The following is a 24,429-nucleotide window of genomic DNA, read 5'->3' as shown; positions in this document are numbered from 1 at the left end:
AAGGCATAAATTGGCTGTTTTTTCTTCAAACCAATGTCTATGATAAACTTGAAGTTTACAGTCAGTCTTCAGCAGGAAGTAGAAGACATTAGTATGGAGCTTGGTTACCAATGTCAGATGTCGTCCAACTGGGAGAAGAAACAGATGTCTGAAAAGTGGCTCAGGCCTCCCTCACACAGGCGTTTTTGTACAGCATTTAGTGCTGCTTTTTCAGCGCTGCGTTAAACACTGTACTAGGCTCCCATTCATTTCAATGGGGCTGCTCACACAAGACTGAAAACGCAGTGTCTTCAACGCTGCGCTTTGACAGTGTTGCATGTTCTATTTTTTGCCGTTGTCGCCCATTGAAATGAATGAGCAGCGGTTACAGCGCTGCCGAAAATGCAGCACAACTTGGTACCGCGCTTTTGGCAGCGCTAAACGCCCTAGCTACACTGCCTGAGTCAAAAAGAACAAGAAAAATAATACTCGCTTTGCAGGTGATGTCGCTGTCCCTGCGGCGCTCTCAGGACTTGTCAGCCTTCAAAGGAACTTTCACTGGTAACAGAGATTCTAAATTCCTGACTCCGGCGAGAGATTGCTGTGATTAGCTGAGTGATAGCCGACTGAGCCAATCAGAGCCAGCGCTGGATGTGTCCAATCATTCATTGAATGGCTATGATCGAACGCATTCAGTGCTGGCTCTGATCGTCTCAGCCAATTCAGCCAATCGCAGCAATTTGCCGGCTTTACAAGGTCCCGACAGCAGCTGGGGACAGCGGCTTCACCTGCTAGGTGTGTGTGTGTATATATAATTTTTTTTTTTTAATTAAATCAGCAACCTTGCTGAAAATGCAGCCAAAACGCTGACATAACACATGCCAGCGCTGCTGAAACCAGGCAGAATCTGTAGTAAATGCAGCGTGGAAAAACACTGTGTTTCTGCAAACTCCTGTGTAAGGGAGGCCTTACTGAGGAGAAAACATTGTCTGCTAAAAAGCTGTTCTTTTGCATCAACAAGTAGGTGAACACGGAAAAACAAGATTGGGTTAGCACCAAGACAAACGCTGAAAAAAGAACACGAATACAGGAAAAACTCAAAATTATGTTCCAACAACCGGTAGCAGGAATGGAGACCCTGTTGGAGAATATTAAGAAAAAGACTGAAGCACTAAGAATGACGCGCACCCTGAAAGGGTGTCAGAGGAAAAAGTGAGATTTCAAAAGTTTGCAAAGAAATTAAATGCAAAAGTGAAACTCTGGGAGTCAAATAGTTGTGTTTGTGGAAGGTAAGGTTCAGAGACTAGAGAGGTCTAGGGCCCAGTTCAGACAGCGAGTGAAAAAGCAGATCTTGCTGAAGAAATGTAAGAATGAGAGAAAAGCAGTGAAAAGTGCCAAAGAGAAGGCAAAAGGTGAAGCAGCTGAAGTTAAGCTTGGAAAAGAGGCTGCAGCAGAAATCTTGGGAAAACTACAGCAAGATGTTGTTGTCAAGTCAGGACAGTAGGAGAACGTCAAAGCTATGTCTGTAGTGTCTGCATAGGCGTAGCGTCAGGGGTCGCAGTGGCGACCCGGCCCTTGCGCTCAGGGGGCCCTCTGCCATACACATATGCACATTCAGTGTAATAATGGCTGGCAGTTCTGTCTGCAGCAAGGCTCTAATCATGCGGCAGGCAGAATGGCCAGCCTAAGAGGAAGCCCGGAAGAGCAGGGGGGGAGGAGGAGGGAGGCAGTCACATGGGCCGGCAGGGCACAGTGATGATATGATGTCCCTGCCTCCTGCTGAACGGAAGCTGCTGCATCTGCCTGTGCTGCTGCTGTCAGATGGCGGAGAAGTAGGCCCCGAGGTATGTGCATATATGTGTGTGTGTATCTCTGTATCTATTTATCTATCTCCTAGCTATCTATGTATCTATATCTTATCTCATATCTATATATCAATCTAGCTATCTATCTATCTCATATCTATCTATACATCTATCTCCTATCTCATATCTATCTCATATCTATGTATCTATCTATCTATCTAGATATGAGATAGATAGATAGATATCTCCTATGTATCTATCTATTTATCTATCTATCATCTATCTCCTATCTATCTATTTATATCCTATCTCATATCTATCTATCTAGATATGAGATAGATAGATAGATAGATAGATAGATAGATAGATAGATAGATAGATAGGAGATAGATATGAGATATCTAGGAGATAGATAGGAGATATCTATCTATCTATCTATCTATCTATCTATCTATCTATCTATCTATCTATCTATCTATCTATCTATCGCTGGTATAAGTTACACATCTCCCTGGATTTACTGTATAGAATTTCACCCTTTACACACAATTAAAAAACGCATCAAAACCACATGCAGTTTTTAATTGTGTCTGCAGCTCCTTAGTAACGTACATGGTCTTTAAATACTGTATGCAGGTTTTTTAATGTGTTTTTCTTAATTGTGGTTCTAAAGTACAACAAAAACATGAACACACCCTAAGGCCGCTCTCACACGTGTTTGGAAAACGCAGCTTGAAATTGTGGCATTTTTACCGGAATTTCGAAGCAGCTTTTCTGAACACAGGTTACAGCGTTTGACAGCGCTTTTTAATGCACCCCATCATTGTGAGGAGGTGTGTTTGTGTTAAAAACCACAAAAACGCAAAAATAGAACAGACAGCTTTCAAAAATCGCAGCGTTAGAAACACCATGTTCGAGCGCAGGTTTGAGTAACCTCATTAAAATCAATGGGAGTGTTGTACTGCGGTTAATATGGCACTCATAGCGGTAAAAAGCAGTGTGCGTGAGTGTGGCCTGTGGGGCTAGAAACAAATTTTCATGTGCAGGAAATGCGTCATGTTTGGAAAGATTACGCCAAGGGGCAGGTCATGTATGCAGCATGATCTAGGTATGGCTACGGAGGAGTGTGTGATGGAGCCCCGTGGCGGGCGGGGGCCGATCTGAACTTTCGCATCTGGGCCCCTGAGCCTTTAGGTACTTTTTTTTTTTTTTTATTCAATAAAGAATGACATTTTTTTAACGGTAGCAGCTCCTCTCCATTTCTATTTTTATTTATATGGAATTTAGCCGTTTGCCGTCGGCTGCTTGAGGACGGAGCTCCTGTTGAATCTCAGATCTCCCTGCAACACTGAAAGATACTGCTGGTGAGGTGAGCCCATATTTCTTTTTTTGCCTTTAGGTACGCCCCTGAGTGTCTGAGAACACGAGGCAGGAAGCCGAAGATGAAGTGAAAAACCAATGGCAGGTTGAGGGACAGCATAGGCCCCTTGTTATAGTTCAGAAAGTATTTGATCCTGGGGAGATCTAAAATGCTTATGAAAAGACTGATGGTCTTTGTCATATGCTGGGTGGGGGGTGCAAGGCAGTAGCAAGAGTGGCCTGTAGAGAGCCTGAGAGTGCAGATTACTGGTTGTTTTGTTAATCTGAAAGAAAGGGTTAACACCTGCTGAGTGTGGCAGGAAGCAACATAAAAGTAGATCCTAAATATAAAGTAGTGGAGCAGCAGCAAAGGTGCAAAACCGATGAGTATTACTCACAAAGAGTGCTTCATATTGAGTCCTTTATTCTGGATGGATATACAGCCACTGCATAGCAGTGATTGCCGCATAAAAGCAGATCCTGTCATACTCAGGAGGGAAGCTACAGCCCAGGTGAGCTGGAAGGGCTGAAATCCTAAGATCCAGTATGGACCAGTTACTGAGAGCCTGATCCGTGCGGACCAGTTTGGGACCGTGACACGTCTGATAGAGGAAGACTCCCTCTAGACACCTCGGGTGGGGTAGTGGCGGTGACCCAGTGGGCGTAGCACACAGGATTGCACATGGACTGTGTTTGTATACGCTGTTGGCTGTGAAATAAATGCTGGCAGGCGTCAGTCCTAAAGAGAATTCACGTCTCGTGAGGCGTTTCTGCACGTGTGGTGCACCATTTTCCTGTCTGAGAGGTCAGCGATCTGTAGGCAAGTGGCCCCAACTTGCCACAGTATATACTAAGGAGAATCTGCCTCCCCACTGTGTGTGTATATACTGAGGAGAATCTGCCTCCCCCTGTGTGTGTATATACTGAGGAGAATCTGCCTGCCCTCTGTGTGTAAATACTGAGGAGAATCTGCCTCCCCCCTGTGTATGTATATACTGAGGAGAATCTGCCTGCCCTCTGTGTGTGTAAATACTGAGGAGAATCTGCCTCCCCCCTGTGTGTGTATATACTGAGGAGAATCTGCCTGCCCTCTGTGTGTGTAAATACTGAGGAGAATCTGCCTGCCCTCTGTGTGTGTAAATACTGAGGAGAATCTGCCTCCCCCTGTGTGTGTATATACTGAGGAGAATCTGCCTGCCCTCTGTGTGTGTAAATACTGAGGAGAATCTGCCTGCCCTCTGTGTGTGTAAATACTGAGGAGAATCTGTCTCCCCTCTGTGTGTGTATATACTGTGTGGCCTCTGCGAGACCTGCATAGAAATAAAGCATGCCGCGATTTGTTTTCCGTGTGTATTTTCACGCGAACAAATCATGGCCATCTGCATAGGATTGCGTTTTGCAATGCAATCCTATCCAGGCATCCAGGGGTAGAAATACTCCAGGAAATCCCAACGCAGAATTTCTGCCCGTGTGCAGGGGGCCTAAATTTTAAAATAAAAAGGGGTGTTCTCTATAAGGGTATAAAGTGAGGACAGTGGGAGGGGTGGCACATTCTGCAGAGGGACATCGGTATATGTAGCCTGAGGAGAATCTAACGCTCCCCTATGTGTATACAGATTTTATTCCTTGGTTTCTCTAAAGTAACCACCGCTTCATAAAATTTTCCATATATATATATATATATATATATATATATATATATATATATATATAGACTTTTTCTAGGGGAGGGATGTTACTGATAATGAGTATGTGTGTGTGTATATATAATTTATTTTTACTCCTTCTAGGGGAGGGATGTCACTGACTATGAGGATAGTTTCACACGGGCGAGGGCATTTCCACCATGTGTAAGCGCTGTGTATGCGAGGCGTTTTCATGTGAAAACAGTCTCACGTTCCTGCGGGGAATCCCTTCATCCCATTGCTTTCCATGGGGTGGCAGCAGCACCGTCTCCATTGAAAGCAATGGGAGAACTCTGTGATCCTCTGTGACAGCAGTGTCAGTGCATTCCTTTCCCCCAGTTGCAGCTGAAGGGATTCCCCAAGGGGATGAAGGAATTCCCTGCCGCGGCTGTCACAGAGGATCGCGGAGTTCTCCCACTGCTTTTAATTAAGCCGGCAGCAGCCGTAGAGAGCAGTGGGCGATATTGCAGGAAGACAAAATATGCTCCAATGTGTTTATTGCATAGCATTGAGGTGCCATACAGGAAAACATTGCTCATGTGTATGACCCCATTTAAATGAATGGGATGAATATTTGAGTGAGATTTGTGCATCTCACAATGCAACAAACAGACTAAGCAGCAAAGTGGACGAGATTTGCAAAAAACTCGGTCACATGCTGCCAACAGTCCGCTGCAGACAGGTTGCGTGGCCTTCAAAATCTGCAACATGTCATTTTGGCACGGTTTCCGCTGCGGACTCTCTTCTCTCTGTGGGGAGAGATTGCCATAGTGAATACAGTCTGAAAAGCCGCACAAAATGGTGCAGGTTTTGAAGCAGCCTTCCCGCTGCAGAAATATTGCAGAACTTTTCGTGTGGTCCCGCTGTGGACATTCCATGAGATTTCCGTGCTGTGTGAGCCCAGTCTTAGGCCTCATGTCCACGGGCAAAAGAAGAATTAAAATCCGCAGCGGATTTTAACTCTTCTCCTGCCCGCGGATCCGCATCCCATAGGGATGCATTGACCACCCGCGGGTAGATAAATACCCGCGGATGGTCCATAAAAGTGATTTTAAAAAAAATGGAGCATCAATAAATCTGGACCATGCTCCATTTTCGTGCGGGTCTCCCGCGGGGACGGCTCCCGCGGGCTTCTATTGAAGCCTATGGAAGCCGTCCGGATCCGCAGGAGACAAAAATCGGAATTTACTCACCCGCCGCGGCGCCATCTTCTCTACGTCGCAGCCGGATCTTTTTTCTTCGGGCCGGCGCATGCGCAGGGCACGTCACCGACGTCATCCTGCGCATCCGCCGGGCTGAAGAAAGAAGATCCGGCCGCGACGGAGAGAAGATGACGCCGCGGCGAAAAGGAGATCCGGAGTGGGCGTGAGGTAAGTTTACTCTTTTATTCTCATTTTCAGCGCTCATGTCCACGGGGCAGGAGGGACCCGCTACGGATTCTCCATGGAGAATCCGGAGCGGGCCTGATTTTCCCCGTGGACATGAGGCCTTAGGGTGTTCTGGGACTTTATAATCATACATGCTTTACAGTTGGTGAGTTCTATCACGCACACATTATGGGAGGGATGTTACTGACGGTATATACACCTTATACGTATATGAGTCAGATAGGTCAGTAATGGCAGCGAGGGGTCCTGTAGAGTGCGATTTGGGCTCCATTTGCACAACTGCATGATCCATGGAGCAGGAAATAAGTCAGCCCTGCAGTCTGCCCCTGGATGCTGTAGGTCACAGGTTGGTGGTCGTCAGGCCCGTAAACCTATTGGTATATTTTTCTTTCTAATATAAAGCTTATTTTGATACCATTCCTTCAATATTAAAGTATGTAGCAGCACCGCAACAGGGAGGTGTACAAAGCCTAATGGTGCAGTCATGGTCAAGTATAAGCCTGTATGATGCTCCCGCCAGTGGTCCCAGGGGCACAAAGGAACTTAGTCCCCTTCCAGTGTCTGTACAGGAGGTGATGTCATGTCGTTACCCCTATCTGCCAGAAGATAGGCCCCAGGGCTGACGTCCCCCTATATACTTCCGGCCCAGTTTAACACAGCAGCCAGGATTTATGGAAACCGCCACGTGCCCTTTGCTAGACCATTTCCAGAACTCCCACTGAGATAAATGGGTGTGAAGGGAAGCGCAGACATAGTAACATAGTATGTTAGGCTGAATGTAGACAATGTCCATTGAATTCAGCCCTGTTTCAGCCTCCATCCCTCTTGTTGGTCCAGAGGAAGGCAAAAGAAAAAAGCCAATTTAGCTCATTTGGAGGAAAACAAATTCTTTTCTGACTCCATAATGGCAGCCAGAGTAATCCCTGGATCAACATTTGAGATCATCAACCCCACTGATCACCTAATGTCTATATCCTGTAATATCATAGCGCTCTAGAAAGACATCTAGTCCCTCTTAAACTATTCAATGGATTTTGCCAACACCACATCCTCAGGGCTCTTTCGTATGAGCGTATATCGGCTGGCGTTTTCACGGCTGGACGATATATGTTACCATCTGGGGTGTAGAAGCTCGTGAACAGGTGCACAAATCTAGTTTGTGCGCCCGTTCACATGGCATGGACCGCAACGCATATTCGCCAAGGTCACCATGCCGCCACCCCTTTCCCTTCCCTCTCCCTAGCAGGCTCACCTCTGCTCTACTCCCCACTCGTTCTTTGCAATGGGAGGGGGCAGAGCTAAGCGCCACCCCATCCCGCCTCCTCCTATTGCTGGCTGTGGACAAGGACCGGGGAGAGGGTGGAGCCTAGCTCTGCCTCCTTCCATTGCAAAGAGCAACTGGGAAAGAGAGTATAGGTAGGGAGTTTAGCAGTTACGCTGCTTAACTCCCTCCCACCTCCGCTATTATGGGCTGCCATAGGAGCTCATGCAGCGGCCGGCGTATTCCGGCCCAAAAGATATTTCAAGGACTATCTTTTGCGCTTGACATAAAAATGCCCAGCCAGGTGCTTTTACATCTCAGGAATACAGCCAATATGGAATCCAATGCATCAGACCACAGCGTATATCGTCCAGCCGTGAAACCGGTGGGCTGATATACGCTCGTGGGAATAAAGCCTCAGGCAGAGTTCCACAGTCGCACTGCTCTTAAAGTAAAGAACCCCATTCTGTGTTGGTGATGAAACCTGCTTTCTTCTAGACGTACAAATACATAAGGGGACAATACAAGGATCTCTCCCATGATCTGTTTATACCCAGGACTGCGATGGTAAGAAGAGGGCATCCGCTTCATCTAGAAGAAAGCAGGTCTCATCACCAACACAAAAGGGTGTTCTTTACTGTAAAAGCAGTCCATAGAGGAGTTTAAGAGGGGACGAGATGTCTTTCTAGAGCGCTACAATGTTACAGGATATAAACATTAGGTGACCAGCCGGTTGTTGATCCGGGTCTTACAGACAGATAGGAACTATCAAAGGATGATCCAGGGATTATACTGACTGCCATTATGGAGTTAGGAAGGAATTTTTCCCCTGATTAGGCTAATTGGCTTCTGCCTCATTGACGTTTTTTCCCCCGTTCCTCTGGATCAACAGGGGGGTTGAAACAGGCTGAGCAGGATGAACATTTTCTTCATTTGGCCTAACATACTATGTAGCGGATGCCCTCTTGTTACCGTCGCAGTCCTGGGTATAAACAGATCATGGGAGAGATCCTTGTATCGTCCCCTAATGTATTTATACATAGTTATTTGGTTGTCCCTTAGCCGGTTTTTTTTTCTCAGGGTGAAGAATCCCAATTTTAATAGCCTCTGGGTATTCCAGTCCTCTCATTCCATGTATTAATTTAGTTGCCCTTCTTTGAACCCCCTCAAGCACTGCAACATCCTTCCTGAGCACCGGTGACCAGAACTGTGCGCAGTATTCCATGTGAGGCCTGACAAGTGCCTTATATAGTGGGAGGATAATGTTCTCGTCCTTCGCCCCTATACCTCTTTTAATGCACCCCAAGACCATTTGCTTTTGCAGCAGCTGACTGGCATTGGTTGCTCCAGTTAAGTTTACAGTCCACTAATACCCCCAGGTCTTTTTCCATCTCACTTTTCCCTAGCAGTGTATTTAGTGTATATTGGTGACATCCCATGTGCATAACCTTACATTTATCAACATTGAACTTCATTTGCCATTTTTCTGCCCAAGCCCCCAGCTTATCTAGGTCCGTTTGTAGCCGCACATTGTCCTCCGTTGTATTAAGTATCTTGCATAATTTTGTATCATCTGCAAATATTGATATTTTACTGTGAAGTCCCTTTATCAGGTCGATCAACATATTGAACAGAGTGGGGCCTAGTATTGAACCCTGTGGCACCCAAATAACGACAGCCCAATCAGAGTATGAATCATTTATTACCACCCTCTGCTTTCTATCTCTGAGCCAATTCTTTACCCAGATACAGACGTTTTCACCCAATCCGAGCTGTCTCCTTTTATATATCAACCTATAATGCGGCAGTGTCAAATGCTTTAGATAAATCTAGACATATGAGATAAAGACTCTCCCAGGTCCAACCTAGAACTTACTTCATCGTAGAAGCTGATCACATTGGTCTGACATGATCACCCCTCATGACCCATGCTGGTGAGGAGGTATTCTAGGATGGCGCCTCTCATAAACCACTCAAATATTTTTCCGATTATTGAAGTGACTTACCAGCCTGTAGGTACCAGGCTCTCTTTTGGACCCCCAACTCTCATAGGACGATTTGGGTTATAGCACAATTTCAGAAACGCTATCTTTTCTCCTTAGGTAGAGCATCTAGACAGTGAGTGAGGAGACTTGAGGTTATTTACACTTCTCTGGATAATATGCAAATAAATATTGGAAGGCAGCAATACCTAGGATTGCTGCCTTCCAATAGGTGGCACTGTGGAGATATTGTTCCATCTCCCTTATTTGCATATTACCCAGAGGAACGTAACTGGCCTATTAAGTCTCCTCACTCACCATCTAGGTTCTCTCCCCAAGGAGAAAGGATAGCGTTCCCAACCCAACATCCCAGGCCTCTCTCTACTAAAGTCAGACTCCTACTGCAGGGATGAGCGGCAAAAACCCTGAAACTGATGTCTGTGCATGGGCTCCTACTTTGCTTTCCTGGTCATTGTTACAAGCCTTGTATATAAGAGTCTAACACTGACTTAGGGATTCCTGCCTTCCAATAAGTGGCGCTGTGAAGGTATTGTTTCATCTCCCTCATTTACATAGGACAGTTTAAAACCGCTTTAACAGCACACATAGCAGGGTCCAAAGGCCTTTCCACCCACCTAGGATAAGCTATGAACATTCAGTTGCCTCATGAGCAGGGGGCAAATCATCTGAACCAATCATGCTTTCAGACATAGAAGCGACTGCTAGTCAGCATCACATTTCCCTTACTGACTCTCTTTGTAGTGATTACTATAGATGAGCGAGTATACTCGCTAAAGGCAATTGCTCGAGCATCTCCCCCGCTCGAGACTGCAGGTTCGGGTGCCAGCAGCGGGCACGGAGCTGTGGGGGAGAGCGGGGAGGAACGGAGGGGAGATGTCTCTCTCCCTCTCTTCCCCCCGCTGACAGCCGCTACTCGCTTGAGCAATTGCCTTTAGAGAGTATACTCGCTCATCTCTAGTGATTACCAGTGATCAATCCTGTCAGATGCAGCAATTATGAAAGTGTTACTTGTCATCCTGCACTTGTAAGACAATTCTTGGCATGTAAAGAGGCTCCAGTACATTATAAACCTTTTCTCATGCTACTAAAGTGAAGCACTTGACTCCTTAGTGACAGCCATATGCCATTTTACTGACTTCCGTTATGGGTTTTTAACCTGCACATCTATCTTTTCAAAGGCAGTGGCCTAGTTGCCTACTGACAGTGAGGTTCCTGCTCTGACCACCAGCTGCAGAGACCTCAGGTCCTGGCAGTTTAACACCCCCCCCCCCCCTCCCCTTACATGCCATAGTAGTAACTGCAGCATGTAAGCAGATGACAGGAGAATTCTTCTGTCACTAATTGGCACCCTGCATGTGACAAGGTACCAACTGGGTCCTATGGCAGCCAGAAACCTAACAAAAGGTCTCCATGTCTATGTAATTCGACCTATTAGGCCCCACCTTCTGCAGTCTAATAGGGTGTTGTCATAGGCCAAGTACAATGCACTACATAATGCAGTGTATTATCCCAGCACTCAAATGATCACATCTTCCAAGTCCCCTTGAAGGAACAAAATTTATTTAAATAATTTTTTTTTTCCCCATGAGACAACCACCTTAGAATGTGATGGAACAACCTATAACCTTGGCATGGCAATAGTCCTGCTGATGCAGATTAGTCATGTTATTTTTCCACTTTACCAAACCGGAGTTCATCCTCTTGCCAGGATTCGGGAATCTCGCGCACATTTGTATAAATTTACAATAAAGACAACAGTATATTTTGGAAGTATATTTTTTCTTTATTTACATGTTTCCAAACTAAAGGGTTTGAACAGATACAAGAGACAGATAGAGACAAACGTAGCAACAAAAACAAACAATCAAAGAGGAAGAAAATAAAAACCATTTGCTTCCAGGTAAAAAATAAAGTCACCCTTTACATTGAGAAACATGCCGCTTGTGCAACTTGTGATATATTTATATATAGATATATACAGTGTTTATAAAATCTTACATCTACATTGGCCCCTGTATCAACGGGGACCCTCTAATTATTTTACATTATAAAACAAAAAAAGAAGTTATTTCCTTCTCTTTCTTAAAATAAATACAAAATGGGAAAAACAAAAAGAAATACAACCATGAAAGGCTTCACACAACTTCTGCTGTAGGTGGTCTGGATGCGAGCCGTGTCCACAGACAGAACACTGCGTGCGTCGGAGGGCTGAAGGGATAAAATCTTATCCAAGTGCCTTAAACTTCTAAGACATTTTGAAGGCAAAATTTTCTGGCTCCTCGTGCAGCCCCTCCCCCACCCCACTGTGCACTTTAGTAATACTCCCACGACTGAGCCAATACTCCGGCAGAGTGACCTCCCCAGTATGCGCCAAAATAAAATAAAACGGAATACTTGAAGAGTCAACTTTACGCTGTAAAAAGCAGAAGCTACCAGAGGCAGGCTTGAAATTGCCCCTGTGCCGAGACAAGTAAAACCAGGACTCTTCCAGGTGTCTGTGCATTCCACAAGAAGCTGTAAACAGTATAAAATAAGGACACTGCATCAATCCTATCAATTGCCCACCCACAATAATGCTTTCTACCCACAAAGGGGTGGAATATCCAGGGCGATGCCTCATGCTCCAGGAATTTTCCCCGCAGTGTCTATGTGCATCACTTGCAGTGGGAAAGAAAGGCAGGGAAATCACACATCCAAAGGCCTCAGTTTGTTTATCCCTAAAAGGGTGTCAAGTCTGGTTCATAAGGGTTCTGTTCCCGCAGATCCTTGTAGAACCAGGTACAAAGCATAAACCCAGCCTTCCTTCCCTGGTTCAGTGAAAGGTGCAGCACCGACCACATACCCCTCAACCCGACTCCGAGTCACTTGTATCTGAGGAGCTGGAGGTGGAGCTGCTGCTGCTGTCAGAGTCCGAGCTGGAGCTGGAAGCACTAAGGCGGGAGACAGAAACTGGCTGCGCTGATTCCACCTTTTCATGGGCTGTTAAAATGGGGAGAAACAAATGTAATTAAATAAGACATGGAAAATGAAAAGCATAACCTGTATTAATGCACATACAAGAATACAAAAACTTGTTTGCAATCTGAGCAACATACAATCCACATGAATCACAGCTGAAATTATCACAAAAGGAACAGGATATGCAAATTCTTGGCAACATTGATTGAGCACTCACTAACGCACTACACTAAGGCTGCCTCCACACTAGCAATTAAAGAAAAAATAAAATATATATATCACAATGCGTGTAAAAACGCAGAATTATTAAACTAATTATTTTCAATGGTTTTCTTCACACGACGCTGCGTGGAGAGAGAGAAAAAAAATTTCCGTGTTTTGCTTTTTTTGTCTCCTAGGTTTCCCAATGGAGCCGCCTTTTTAATCACAACACAAAGCACAACCTTGTGATGTGTTGACTTCTACGATTAAATAAAAAAAAAAAAAAAACAAGCGACAGCAATGTTTTCACAAGAAAAAGCAGTGCTGATGCTCAAAAATCACAGGGGGTGGGGGGAGGAATTAAAAAAATAAATACATTTTCTCTTAGCAAAAATCACGACGCCAGTGTGCAGGACCCATAACTGTAGTCATACTTGACAGGTGTGACAAACTGCATGGCAACCTCCAAAATAAGGCAAGCAGTAGGAATTAGGCTTTATTTTTAGTGCAACAGAATACAGTTAAAGGGGGAATGCACAGCAGGATTTCCTGCACAATTTCCGCCTAAGCACACTGCCATAGGATTGCATTAGTTTATGCAATCTTATGCAGACGGCTGCAATTTGACTGCGTGAAAACTCGCGCAGTAAACAAACTGCGGTGTGTCCCATTTCCACACAAAAACGTCACGGCGCAGAGCAGGGGAGGAGACGCCGCAGGTAATGGGTCACTGCGAGAATTCATGCAGTGAGTGTCGACCCAGCCGTCTGCGTGAGCCTAAAGTATAATGAAAACAAACAACCTTGACAGTTTACATCTAGACCCCCAGCAATCAAAACTGCAGAGCAGTTACAGATTACAAAGTCAAAGGTGCAGAAGCTCTCAAAGCAGAGTCTCCCTTCAGCTGTGATCAGTGAACAGACTCAAGCTTCCTCTATAGAGCCTATACACCACAGACAAGGAGTATCACGGTACAGCCCTTTAATGTGTGCTGGCAGGGGTCTCACCTGGACCACAACCATTCAATAGATTTTTGAAATTTTATAGTTACCCTTGGAAGAAAATCTCTGCCTCTCCATCATTATAAAAAAATAAGCGCCAGCGAGCACTTACCTTTCTTAGGTGGCTTTTTGGTGGAGTTTAGTTGCCCACTGACATCCTGTAGTCTTTTCTCCAGCTCCCTTTTCTTCTCCAGAGCAATCTCTTCTTTTGTTTTCCCCACTGGCTTTTTAAGTGCTGCAGAGAGCACAGAGTTAGGGGGAGCTGAAGAGAACAAGAACATTCGTTATAAACACGGAACATCCCCTTCAACTGCAAGCGTCATACTCAAAACCCAAACCTATGGGGTCCCTGGTGTAAAAGGCTGCAGCGCCAGTCTGGATTCTTGTTTTACTCAATTGTTGCTAAACACTTTAGTTAAAATCTCTTGACTGTCTATTGTGGAAGTTCTGGGAAAGGAATCCAATAATCCTGCAGGTGCAACAGTATGAAAGATGATCTGTCACAGGAATGCAGCTCTCTCATCACTTCCACATAAGACATTCACCAGACTCACATACTATAATAGAAGCTTTTGGACATCCTCGCCCGTCGAGATCTCAGGGATATATAAGAACATACAACACTGTGTGCATGTTTTACAGTATTCCGCACCATTTACAATAGTAAGTGTAAACATTGCAAGATCTGGGCATCAATAAACTGTATACGACAGGGATATCAAAATGAGGAAGAAAATCCCACTACGTGACAGATGCCATTATTCCAAACAAGATAGAAGGGGATTGAAGACTCACTGTAGGGCTTTCTTGGCTTCTTCCTCAGACAAGACATCACATATCTCTCAAGCTCCCGAAGGGTTGAAGGTTTTAAAGTCTCAAAGTCAATTTCGATTTCCTCAGGGTTGGAATCCCGCAATGAGGGCTCCCGGGACTGAATGATGTGTACGACACGACCCAACTTCTCGCCAGGTAGTTTGTTGATATCCAAACTCAGCTGTCTTTTCTCATCATACGTCATGGGCTTGCATTCCTCCTCTTCCTCTGAGTCATACATGACTGGTGGAGGTGGAGGCAGAGACTTCGATGAGGATTTCTTTGAGCTTCTGAGAAAGAAAAAAAGTTAAGATATACATACAGATTCAAAAACTGCAACAAGCTTGTGTGTTATGCGAGGAGAGAAAACTTTCAACACTTGCAGACTAACTCACGACAACCTACTTTGTCAGTAACGGGATTGTGCTGCTTGTGTTCGTGGTCCCACCACACGTGGATTTTTTGGAGGACTTTTTATTCTGCGATGTTCTCGCTTTGCCGCATCTCCATTCATCATCATCTTTGACTTTCTTCTTCTCAGATTTCTTCTTTTTCTTTTTTTCCTTCTTTTCCCTCTTCTTTTTTGGCTTGGAAATTGGCCCCTGTGATAGAGCAGCAAGCTGCTCATGCACGGCCCGAAGCTGTGAACAGTAGAAATATGAATTCACACCAGCAACTACAGCAGAACTAGACTGTATTAACAGGAACCCGTGGCGAAGCGTGCAGTTGTGACACACGTGCAGTTGTGACACACGTGCAGTTATGACCAGCGTTATTTACAATTATGGCATTTTATCAAAAACACAATTTAATACTGTCAGCACTTTATATATTCTTAAGCAGGCTCCCACAGCCCACCAGCCGCTGATTGACAGATCTCTTAGTTACTGTACATATCATAAACCTGCATATCATGCATATCATGAATACAGAAGTCTTTGCTTCACATCACTGGTAAAATGAAACAGACCTTGCTCAAACTACAGACAATGGCAGGAAGTAGCCAACAGTTACTCTTTAATTCTAAAGTTAAAGGGATATCCACTTTAAAACTAATAGCCTATCCTTACTAGTTTGAAACTGAAGACCACGAGATACTCTGGCACACTTTGCACCCCTTTCATGGTTTACTACTCTCACAACTCTGTACTTTTAGCAGCGGACGGGCCTTGCATTAGTTTACCATAACCTCAACCCATTCCAGCAAATAGAACAGAACTGTCATACCAGGCACAGGTCAGTTCTATTCACTAAAAAGGGATGAGGCTGCAGTGAATACATCAGGCACAGCAGCTACTAAGTATGAAGCCGTGCTTAGTAAACAATGAAGAGGATGCAATGCTTGTGGGGTGGCACACAACAGTTGCTCTTTGGGGGAGCAGAGTTGACCCCTCCCATCCACGGATATAATTGAAAGCTCATCGTAATAACAGACCACAAATTGTAAAGACCCAATGAACTCACTTATTAGCAACAGACTAGATAAAGGGAGTAATAACTGGCAGCAATCCAGGATGTAGAAAAATACAAAACTTATTTATTTACCCCATAACAAAGAACAATAGCGACGTTTCGGTCGAGTAGACCTTCCTCAAGCTAACTAGCAACAGACTGGGACAGGCTTGCTACATAAAAGAGGAATGCTAAACAGCCACAAGGTTTTCATCTACTCATGAAAGTGAAGTTTTAGCTTTCAAAAGTTGCACTATAACTCTAAGGCTCATAAATCTAAGTTTTGAGTTTTTTTAAAATGATTTTTATAATAGCAAAAAGCTTAAAAATTCAACCCAACCACAAAAGCCAAGAGACCCCAAGCCACACTAGACACAGCAGCCCCCCCCCCCCCTGCAGAGTTATTTGCACATACCTGCTCCTGAAGTTCTGCCAGTCTGTTTGCTCTCTCTTCCTCAGAGTCATCGGAGCTCTCACTGTCATCCGAGCTGTCACTGCTAGTCTCGCTTGAAGATTCGGACGAAGACTTTGAGTCGGAGGGAGCCAGTTGTGTGGATGTGGTCGGTGGAGTAACTGCTATTGGCTCATCTGGCATTTTAGCATAACGGAATTCAAACACATCCTGGAGAGAAGATAATGCAGACATTCAGCTATATATACAAGTCTGTATAACTATACATTTACAGTATCCATGTTATTCTCACTTGCAGTTTCCTTGCCATGGCCACAACGTCATGATCTGGGGGATTATACTTGTAGCAGTTGGAGAACATAAGCCTGACATCCGCAGCAAACTCTTGAGCATCATGATATTCTCTATTCTCCATTTTTTTCTGTACAAGAAAAATGCCAGTGAATACCATAAGAGCCAAGATGTGACCTACATAAAAGCCACTTCTGCTTTCAGGCTAATTAAGACTGTGCTTAACACAAGAATTCATGTGGCCACCGCTGTCCCTCAACCCACCTTAATGGTGCTGAGATCCATGGGGTGTTTAATGATTTCATGATAATCATGCAGTCCCAGAGAAGAGGCATCCACAGGCTTGTAAAAAGGCCAAGCATAGGCAGCATGTTTCTTGGAGAGAAGTTCCTTAAGGATGCCATTGCAGTATTTAAGTTGCTCAGATAGCTTGCCTTTCTTAGAGGTCTGATGTTGCTGAGAGTCTGGCAGGTCCTTTCGAGGCGGTTTGATTGGCCGTCCACTTTCCCTACGGGCGGGGATTTTAGCAGGTTTGTTATCCGATGGAGTTAGAGGGGAAGAATCTCCACTGGTGGCAATAATAGCGGTGGTGGTTGGAGTTGTAGTGTCAGCTTTTCTTTTCACCCCTTTCTTCTATGGAGAGAGAAAAAATAGCTTTGGCTACAGTACAAACTACCAGAAGTCCCAAGAAACATGCAGCATTCCCAGACTGATGCTTACCTTAGCAACAGGCTGTGTGGCGGTCGGGACAAGCGGCAGCAGCGTCTGAGCAGAGGGTATGGATTTCAGTATAGGGTTAGAAAGGACCGCAGGATGTGGTAAACTAATGACTGTTGTGGGCACTTCAGGAGAACTTGGATACAGCATGGACTGAGACATGGAGGAGATGGCCGGCACTTGGTGTGCAGTTGTGATTCCACCTGTAACAACTAATCAATGTCATTAAGTCAGCTTAGTTTCAGTTGCGAGAGTTAACAAGAAGCATACAATAAGTGTAAAGTCATTTACCTGGTGGCTTGGTATTTGGCGACTTCACATGCTTGCTCTTAGTGGTGGTGTTGGGGATCTCCTGCTCCTCTTGGGGCATCTGTGCCACTTTCTGCAGGAACATCTTCTCCAGACTTTGCGCCATGAGCACAATATCATCTGTGGGCTTTAAGATGCACAACAGATTAATGCAGGTTAAATTAGCATTCTTCTAATACAATAACACAACACTGAAAGATTACTCCAAGGCCGGCTTCACAGGAGTGTAAGCTCAACTGCGTGTACCTTGGCGCAACTTTTTTGTGCTATGAGCAAGTCTTGTTTGTCTGTGTGTTGGCGCTATACAAATAAAGATTATATTACTCCGCAGGACAAGTCTTCTCACGCATGGGACACAAGCTCATTGAAATGGCCAATTCGTAGGAGTCCCAGATGCGGTTTTCCCCATAGTGTCTCAACCGACATCAATCAGGAAACACAATAGGAATGCGCCACAAGGTTAGATCTTCAAATTCTTCGGTGCTCGCACATTAGCAGTTTGCCTGAAAAATGTTCTAATGTGCAAGCACCAAAATGCGTTGCCTGTTATATTAAAGCTTTGGATTGTACCTCCATGGGCCTGAGTGTACTTCCCTTTGATGCTGAAATCTGCACTTAAAGGAGGGGGTTCCTGAACATCATACCACCCCTCCTGCCCAGCATGTGCCATTCCTGTTATTATTTCTACAATTTGGACTAGTAGCTTTCTCATACCACAGTATCGTGAAGCTCAGAAACTGTTTTCTATTAAAAACAACCGACATCAATGGTTCTATGCTCTTCATATTACATAGAAGGGCCACTACAGGAAAAGGTTTTCTTGGAGCACAAGTCACACACAGAGCATACTGGGGCAGGTAACATACTTACCGATGACTAGATTCATGAGATATTGGCTCTGCTTGACTACTTGAATCCTCCAGCCTCTGCTCTATGGACTGGAAGTGGCTTTCCCTATTAATCCCTAGAGACCTACAGAAGCAGTCTCATGTGGGGAGCCCAGGTTTATAAAAGCAGATGTAGCAGCTTATGCCCCTTTTACACGGGATGATTCTCATTTGCCCAGAGTAAACAACCTGGTAACGTCATCACCAGCTCGTCCGCGCACCGAGACCGCAGAATCCTCGTTGTGCATCCTGCAGTTCTCCCTCACTTGTCGGTCAGTGTTTCACATTTCCTTGACTGATGGGGGTTTAACTTGCCAGACAAGTGAGCCGGCCGAAACTGGACGAATAAAAATAAGCGCGATTCACGCTGGCTGCATTTAAGCTGAACAATTATCTTTCAGTTTTACTCGTTCGAACAATTTTCTGAGTGGTGATCGTTCAGTCCAAGACACAGCATTAGACTGACAACACATACTAATGCTGTGTGCACCACGCACCTAATGACAGCGATTTCTTGTCTGCTGCAGGATTTTCTAAGTCAGAGCACCAGTCCCATGTGATGGAGGACCATACCAGCTATTTCATCAATATAATGATTTGTAAATATGGTATCTACCCAATATCCTTCTGTATGGCGATTGTGCCCCATGGAAGCTATAAGAAGTTCTCCAAAGTACCCATTTAAAGAGGTGTTTCACAAAGACACTCTTGTAATATGCCTTAGTAGGGAATTCACATAGCACAGATGCGGTGCCCACCTCAAGGAGCCACTCATTCTGGCCGTCAAGGAAACCTCTATTACATGGATAGCAATTCATCTGAAAAGCTGCAATGTAATGCTACGTCCCCTGGAGCAGAGATGCCAGCGGCAGCTCCTGGCGATCATTGTAAAGGTTTTCTACCTGTGCGGTGACGCTACACACCTTGTTATAGATGTAGCAGTTGGTGAACATGGTGTTGAAGTCCTGCATGCACTCCAGCGCGCTCCAGTAGTAGTTGTTCTCCAGCCTCTTCTTGATGGTCCCCATATCCATAGGCTGCTTTATGATTTTGTGATAGTCCTGTAACACCACAGCGAAAGAAATATGAGGAAATTAACATATTGGAAAGCAGCGATAAGTTTTTTTAAACGGTCTTTAGGACTTTAGCAAAGTTTCAGAATAAAATACAATGTTGCATCTTTAAAATAAGGTAAACCCGAAAAAGTGACAAACTCTGCGGAGGAGGGCGGCTCCTGTGCACAAACCTGATGACAGCTCTGGGATACTCTGAATAGGACCGTCACATACTCAAGGGTAATGCCAGAGTAACACCAATCACCACACACACCACTTTTAGCCTTTAGTGCCGCTAGTACTGGCGATGGCAGCACAGCTCCCCCCCATTGGGTACGGCCCAGGTTTGGTGGGACACAAGCTTGCCACGAGGGTGGCCGGGACAATATAACTGTATTCTAAAAGCTAAATAATAGGACACCTACCAGTTTAATGTACCTTCCTTCATACTTCTAATCCAAGACATCTCAGTATGTGTAGCTTTATATACTTTGTCACAGTTGGGGTCCTGTACAAATTCATGGATGGGCAGATCTGCAAAATGTATCAATTGGAAATTTGCAATTTCAAAGTAAGAAAAATCAACCAATTCACATGATATCGGGCTGTGGCTACATTATATACCGCGCGCCGGGACACCCGCAGCGTTGTAGAGATGGGGCTGGGGAGTCACGGAAAGACTAAAAAGGTCATGACCTCCCTCAGAGGACCCTCTTAGCTGTGATAGGTGTAGGACCCTCCGCCCCACAGCACCAGATGACTCAATCATCTGCAACCAGAGCTGTCACCAGGCCATGCCAACAACACCCCTCAGTACAAGCAGCTGGATAGACCGCCCCCCCAGGAACATACCGGTAAGCCGAGCTTCACAGCATCCACGGCCTGGCGGAAGGGCCACGAGAACTGGTGCTTCCACAGAGACTTCACCACCACCTTGTGCAGGTACTGCAGCTGGTTAGTCGAACGGCCGGCCTTCTTCACATTGCTGACCTCTGGAGCTGGAGGGTTCACTTGGGGGCTGTGGCCGTAGACGCCGGACGTCATGTTAGGCCCCTCAAAGTCCTCGTAGAGCAGGGAGGGCTTGCGGATGCGCTTTCCTGGGGTTCCCTCCACAGACTGACCCATTATAGCATGATTTATATCCAGAGGCGGCCTGTGGGCAGCAAAGGCTTCAGTAAGTGACCCTGGAGCAACCAACCTGACCTCACAGAGAAGCTACACGCTAATGATGTAACGTGGTGTCCGGCAGCAGCGGGCAGAGAGAAGCGGTTGACACACAGAAACGACATGCTGATGCAATGCATCCGGCAGCACCAAGCAGAGGACCCCTCCCCCGGGCAGAACTACAAACACATCCGGTCACATTAGAGGAGTGAACCACCAGACGAGGGGGCTACAGGGATCTCTGTTTTATGGGAGACCATCTATAATTGGTTTCCCCAGGCCCCCCAGCAGGTCATGTTTTCAGGATGTCCTCAGAGGTTCTCTTTATAGGATATCCCGAGAACAGGAGGTGGGCAACAATCACCTGTAACGTAGCCCCCCGTGCCGCGGAGCTACCAGACACGTCCACTATGTATAGGGGGGGTCCGGAGAACAATCACCTGTAACGTAGCCCCCCGTGCCGCAGAGCTACCAGACACGACCACTATGTATAGGGGGGGTCCGGAGAACAATCACCTGTAACGTAGCCCCCCGTGCCGCAGAGCTACCAGACACGACCACTATGTATAGGGGGTCCAGAGAACAATCACCTGTAACGTAGCCCCCCCATGCCGTGGAGCTACCAACCACCACTATGTATACAGGGTCCGTAGAACAATCACCTGTACCGTAGCCCCCCGTGCCGCAGAACTACCAGACACGACCACTATGTATAGGGGGTCCGGAGAACAATCACCTGTAACGTAGCCCCCCCATGCCGTGGAGCTACCAACCACCACTATGTATACGGGGTCCGTAGAACAATCACCTGTACCGTAGCCCCCCGTGCCGCAGAGCTACCAGACACGACCACTATGTATAGGGGGGGGTCCGGAGAACAATCACCCGTAACGTAGCCCCCCAACACCACTATGTATAGGGGGGGTCCGAAGAACAATCACCTGTAGCATAGCCCCCCAACACCACTATGTATAGGGGGGGGGGGGTCCGAAGAACAATCACCTGTAGCATAGCCCCCCAACACCACTATGTTTAGGGGCTACGGCGAAGATGTCTGCAGGGAGCCCCCTCATCATTACATTTATTGGAGGGGAGAATCATCTGCAGAGTCTACAGGTTTATGGGGTTTCCTCCCACATCTGTAAGCCCCCCAGGGACAGCCCCCCATCCTGTACCACACTATGTATACATGGCAGTAAGATAAGGCCCTCAGATCTCCCCGCAGGTTGTCCTCTGCAGCAGACTCCTCCCCTCCCCCGCTTACACAATATATACAGCCGGCGGTGACATCACACCACGTGACCCGCTCACCTCACTGCATATAAACAAGTGCTGGCAGACATGGCGGCTCCTCACCGACTACAGGAGACCCTCACAGCCCGGAGTGCCGGCGGTCACCGCTCTATCACATCACGTGGTGTCACAGACCCCCTCCCCGGCCCCAGCCGCAGAACACTGGATCTACACAAAGAAAGCACACAGCCCTGCGACACGGTAACGGCACGCGAGGCCCCCACAACCCACCGTAAAGAGACCGTGCACCCCCCGACACCCACACGTGAGCGGCCGCTGCCCCCAGTAACCCGCCGCTTCCCTTCGTCGGGACACACTGTTCGACAGCCGCTCTCAGACCCCTGGCACTGCAGAGCCGCGTGCCCGGGCAGTAATACACATCGCTATGGCGGCAGTACTACCGGCAGTTGCTGTTACTGTGAAGCCCGTGGCGGCTGGAGGTAGTGGGTGACGCGATGGAGACGGATAGTACCACTGTTGATAGGGGGAGGGAGACGCCATCTCTATGGAGAGGGTGGGTGCGGGGATTCCGCAGTTTCTACATAACATACATTTCTGTACTAATATCGCCCGCGTCCGGTACCGCAGCGCCCCCCGGTCACATCTACCTTTTAAACGCAGAGTTTAGGGTTGCCTCCATGCGGATGGATGCGGATTATGTAGCCGCCCGCTCTCGGACTGAGGGCGTAGAGATCGCTTTGGCTCCAACCACTTCAGGCTTTTCCCCCTTCCAGCTCCGGCTCTTCGCTTCAGCGAAATGGCGCCTGGAAGGCTGAGGCCGGGCTTATATAAACACAGCAGCCGCTCACGATTGGCTGAGTAAGGCCAACCCCTCTGATAGATCCAACACTTCCATTGGCCGATGAGCCCATCAAACACAATGTTACACGCCCACTCCAAACGATGTAGTTTCCTATTGGTCGTCAGGTCTCACGTTGTTTGACTACCCCCAGTGGCCGCCTTGAGCACAACTACTGCAGCAGCGAAAGAGGACGCGCCCTTTCCATCGTAGGACTCCAGGACGAGTGACTCAGCGCGGCCTCCACGTCATCGAAGAAAACCTCCTCTGTGATTGGCTGGAACCAGGCAGAACTCGGAGGCGCTGCTCAACGCTATTGGCTGTTACTAGGCAGCAGAGCTCAGACGGGGCGGGCTCCCACATCACGCGACGTGGCCGTTGTTTTCTCCTTCTGTCAGCCTGAAGGAGACACCGCCATCTTGTTCCGTAGCTGTAATGTTCTTCGGCAGACAATGCCGGGCCGCCATCTTGTCGCACACTTTGCATCTCCGACTGTGAAGTAAAGAGCCTCCCGCCGGCGCCGCGGGTCACCTCTCACGGCGGGCCGCTCACGGGACGGCTGTAAATCTGAGGAGTAAAGAAAGGAACACATGAGAAGTTACACAAAAACACACAAAAGCGCCGCCGCACGCCACAGCCTGAGAGCCAGCCGCTTACCGTGCGAGGAGCCGCTCCGAGGCCGGCAGACACCTCAGCGGTAGCGCGGAGCTCCTCCACCGCCTCTTACCGCAACCGAAGCTTTTAGGCACAAACGTCCCCAGTGAGCGTGCAGAGCGGAGCGCGCTGGTTAGAATGAGCCGGTTGCCGGGCCTGTCCGCCGCCGGAGCGCCGTTCCCCAGCCTCGCAGGCACACGCCGCCCCCGCCTGCATAGATCCGCCGCCATCTTGTTGTCAGGAGCTGAGGCAGCAGCGGCGTGCATCTCCATCCTCCTCCTCTGTCTCCTCTCCCCCTGCCGCCGCTCTCCCGCAGCTCCTGGGACGCCCCAGCCCCCGGATGCGGCCTCCCTGCCGCCACCTACTGGCGGCTCTATTATCCATCTCTGCACACCTCCTCCTCCTGCCCGTGTGATATGTGCGGAGTCACTGCTGCAACATGGCGGCTGCTGCCTGTCCTCCCCGAGCTGAGATGGCGGGAAGGCGGGTGAGACGGCGGGCTAGCTGCTCCCTCACAGGCCTCTGGTGCAGGGCCGCCGGAGCCCCTCACAGCTGTGCACAGGGGGCCCTGTAGCCCCCCAGAGAGCACTGCGGACTCCTAATCACTGTGTCGCCCCCTCAGAGAGCACTGCGGGCCCCCAATCTCTATGTAGTGTGACTGTATTCGCAGTGTCCGCTGCGTGCAGCGCACCCTCCTGGGGTCTCTGCTGTGTGATTCGGTGTAGCCCCCCTCAGACAGCACTGCGGACCCCCATTCACTGTGTCTATTCGCAGCGTCCTCTCCTTGGTCTCTGCTCCGTGCAGTGCGGCCTCTGAGGTTTCCGCTGTGTGACTTAGTGTAGCCACCTCACTAAGCCTTGCGGACCCCTCCAATCACTGTGTGGTGTGACCATGTGTATTTGCAGCGTCCGCCCCTCGGTGGTCTCCGCTGTGTGACTCGGTG

The 24,429-nt window shown here is 47.4% G+C and overlaps 1 protein-coding gene across 5 annotated transcripts; it reads right to left on the bottom strand.

Moving 5' to 3' along the window:
- Positions 1-11,242: 11,242 nt before the first annotated feature.
- BRD2 (bromodomain containing 2) lies at positions 11,243-23,790 on the bottom strand. 5 transcript variants are annotated; one of them, XM_066581288.1, is made up of 13 exons: positions 23,490-23,790; positions 22,642-23,399; positions 20,429-20,729; positions 19,445-19,582; positions 17,617-17,761; positions 17,329-17,537; positions 16,873-17,241; positions 16,610-16,738; positions 16,321-16,527; positions 14,859-15,094; positions 14,436-14,743; positions 13,753-13,902; positions 11,243-12,459 (listed from the first exon to the last, which is right to left on the bottom strand). In XM_066581288.1, the coding sequence occupies exons 2-13, from the start codon at positions 22,671-22,673 to the stop codon at positions 12,326-12,328; spliced, it is 2,358 nt and encodes a 785-aa protein (XP_066437385.1). In that variant the 5' UTR covers positions 22,674-23,399; positions 23,490-23,790; the 3' UTR covers positions 11,243-12,325. The 5 variants fall into 5 exon arrangements, with proteins under 5 accessions (XP_066437385.1, XP_066437387.1, XP_066437388.1 ...); XM_066581290.1 differs by having other exon boundaries at positions 16,873-17,238; XM_066581291.1 differs by having other exon boundaries at positions 17,329-17,528.
- Between the last annotated feature and the right edge of the window lie 639 nt (positions 23,791-24,429).

This window comes from Eleutherodactylus coqui, chromosome 10 (assembly GCF_035609145.1).
Source record: "Eleutherodactylus coqui strain aEleCoq1 chromosome 10, aEleCoq1.hap1, whole genome shotgun sequence".
Lineage (NCBI taxonomy): Eukaryota > Metazoa > Chordata > Amphibia > Anura > Eleutherodactylidae > Eleutherodactylus > Eleutherodactylus coqui.
This window is presented reverse-complemented; position numbering and strand designations above follow the sequence as displayed.

Excerpts from the sequence above, each read along its gene's own strand:
- BRD2 (XM_066581288.1), bottom strand. The coding sequence starts at position 22,673 with ATGGAGGCAACCCTAAACTCTGCGTTTAAAAG. Across the intron at positions 14,744-14,858 it reads ACAATCCCGTTACTGACAAA|AAGCTCAAAGAAATCCTCAT; the intron begins GTAGGTTGTCGT and ends TTTCTTTCTCAG. Across the intron at positions 13,903-14,435 it reads GAAGCCAAGAAAGCCCTACA|CTCCCCCTAACTCTGTGCTC; the intron begins GTGAGTCTTCAA and ends TGTTCTCTTCAG.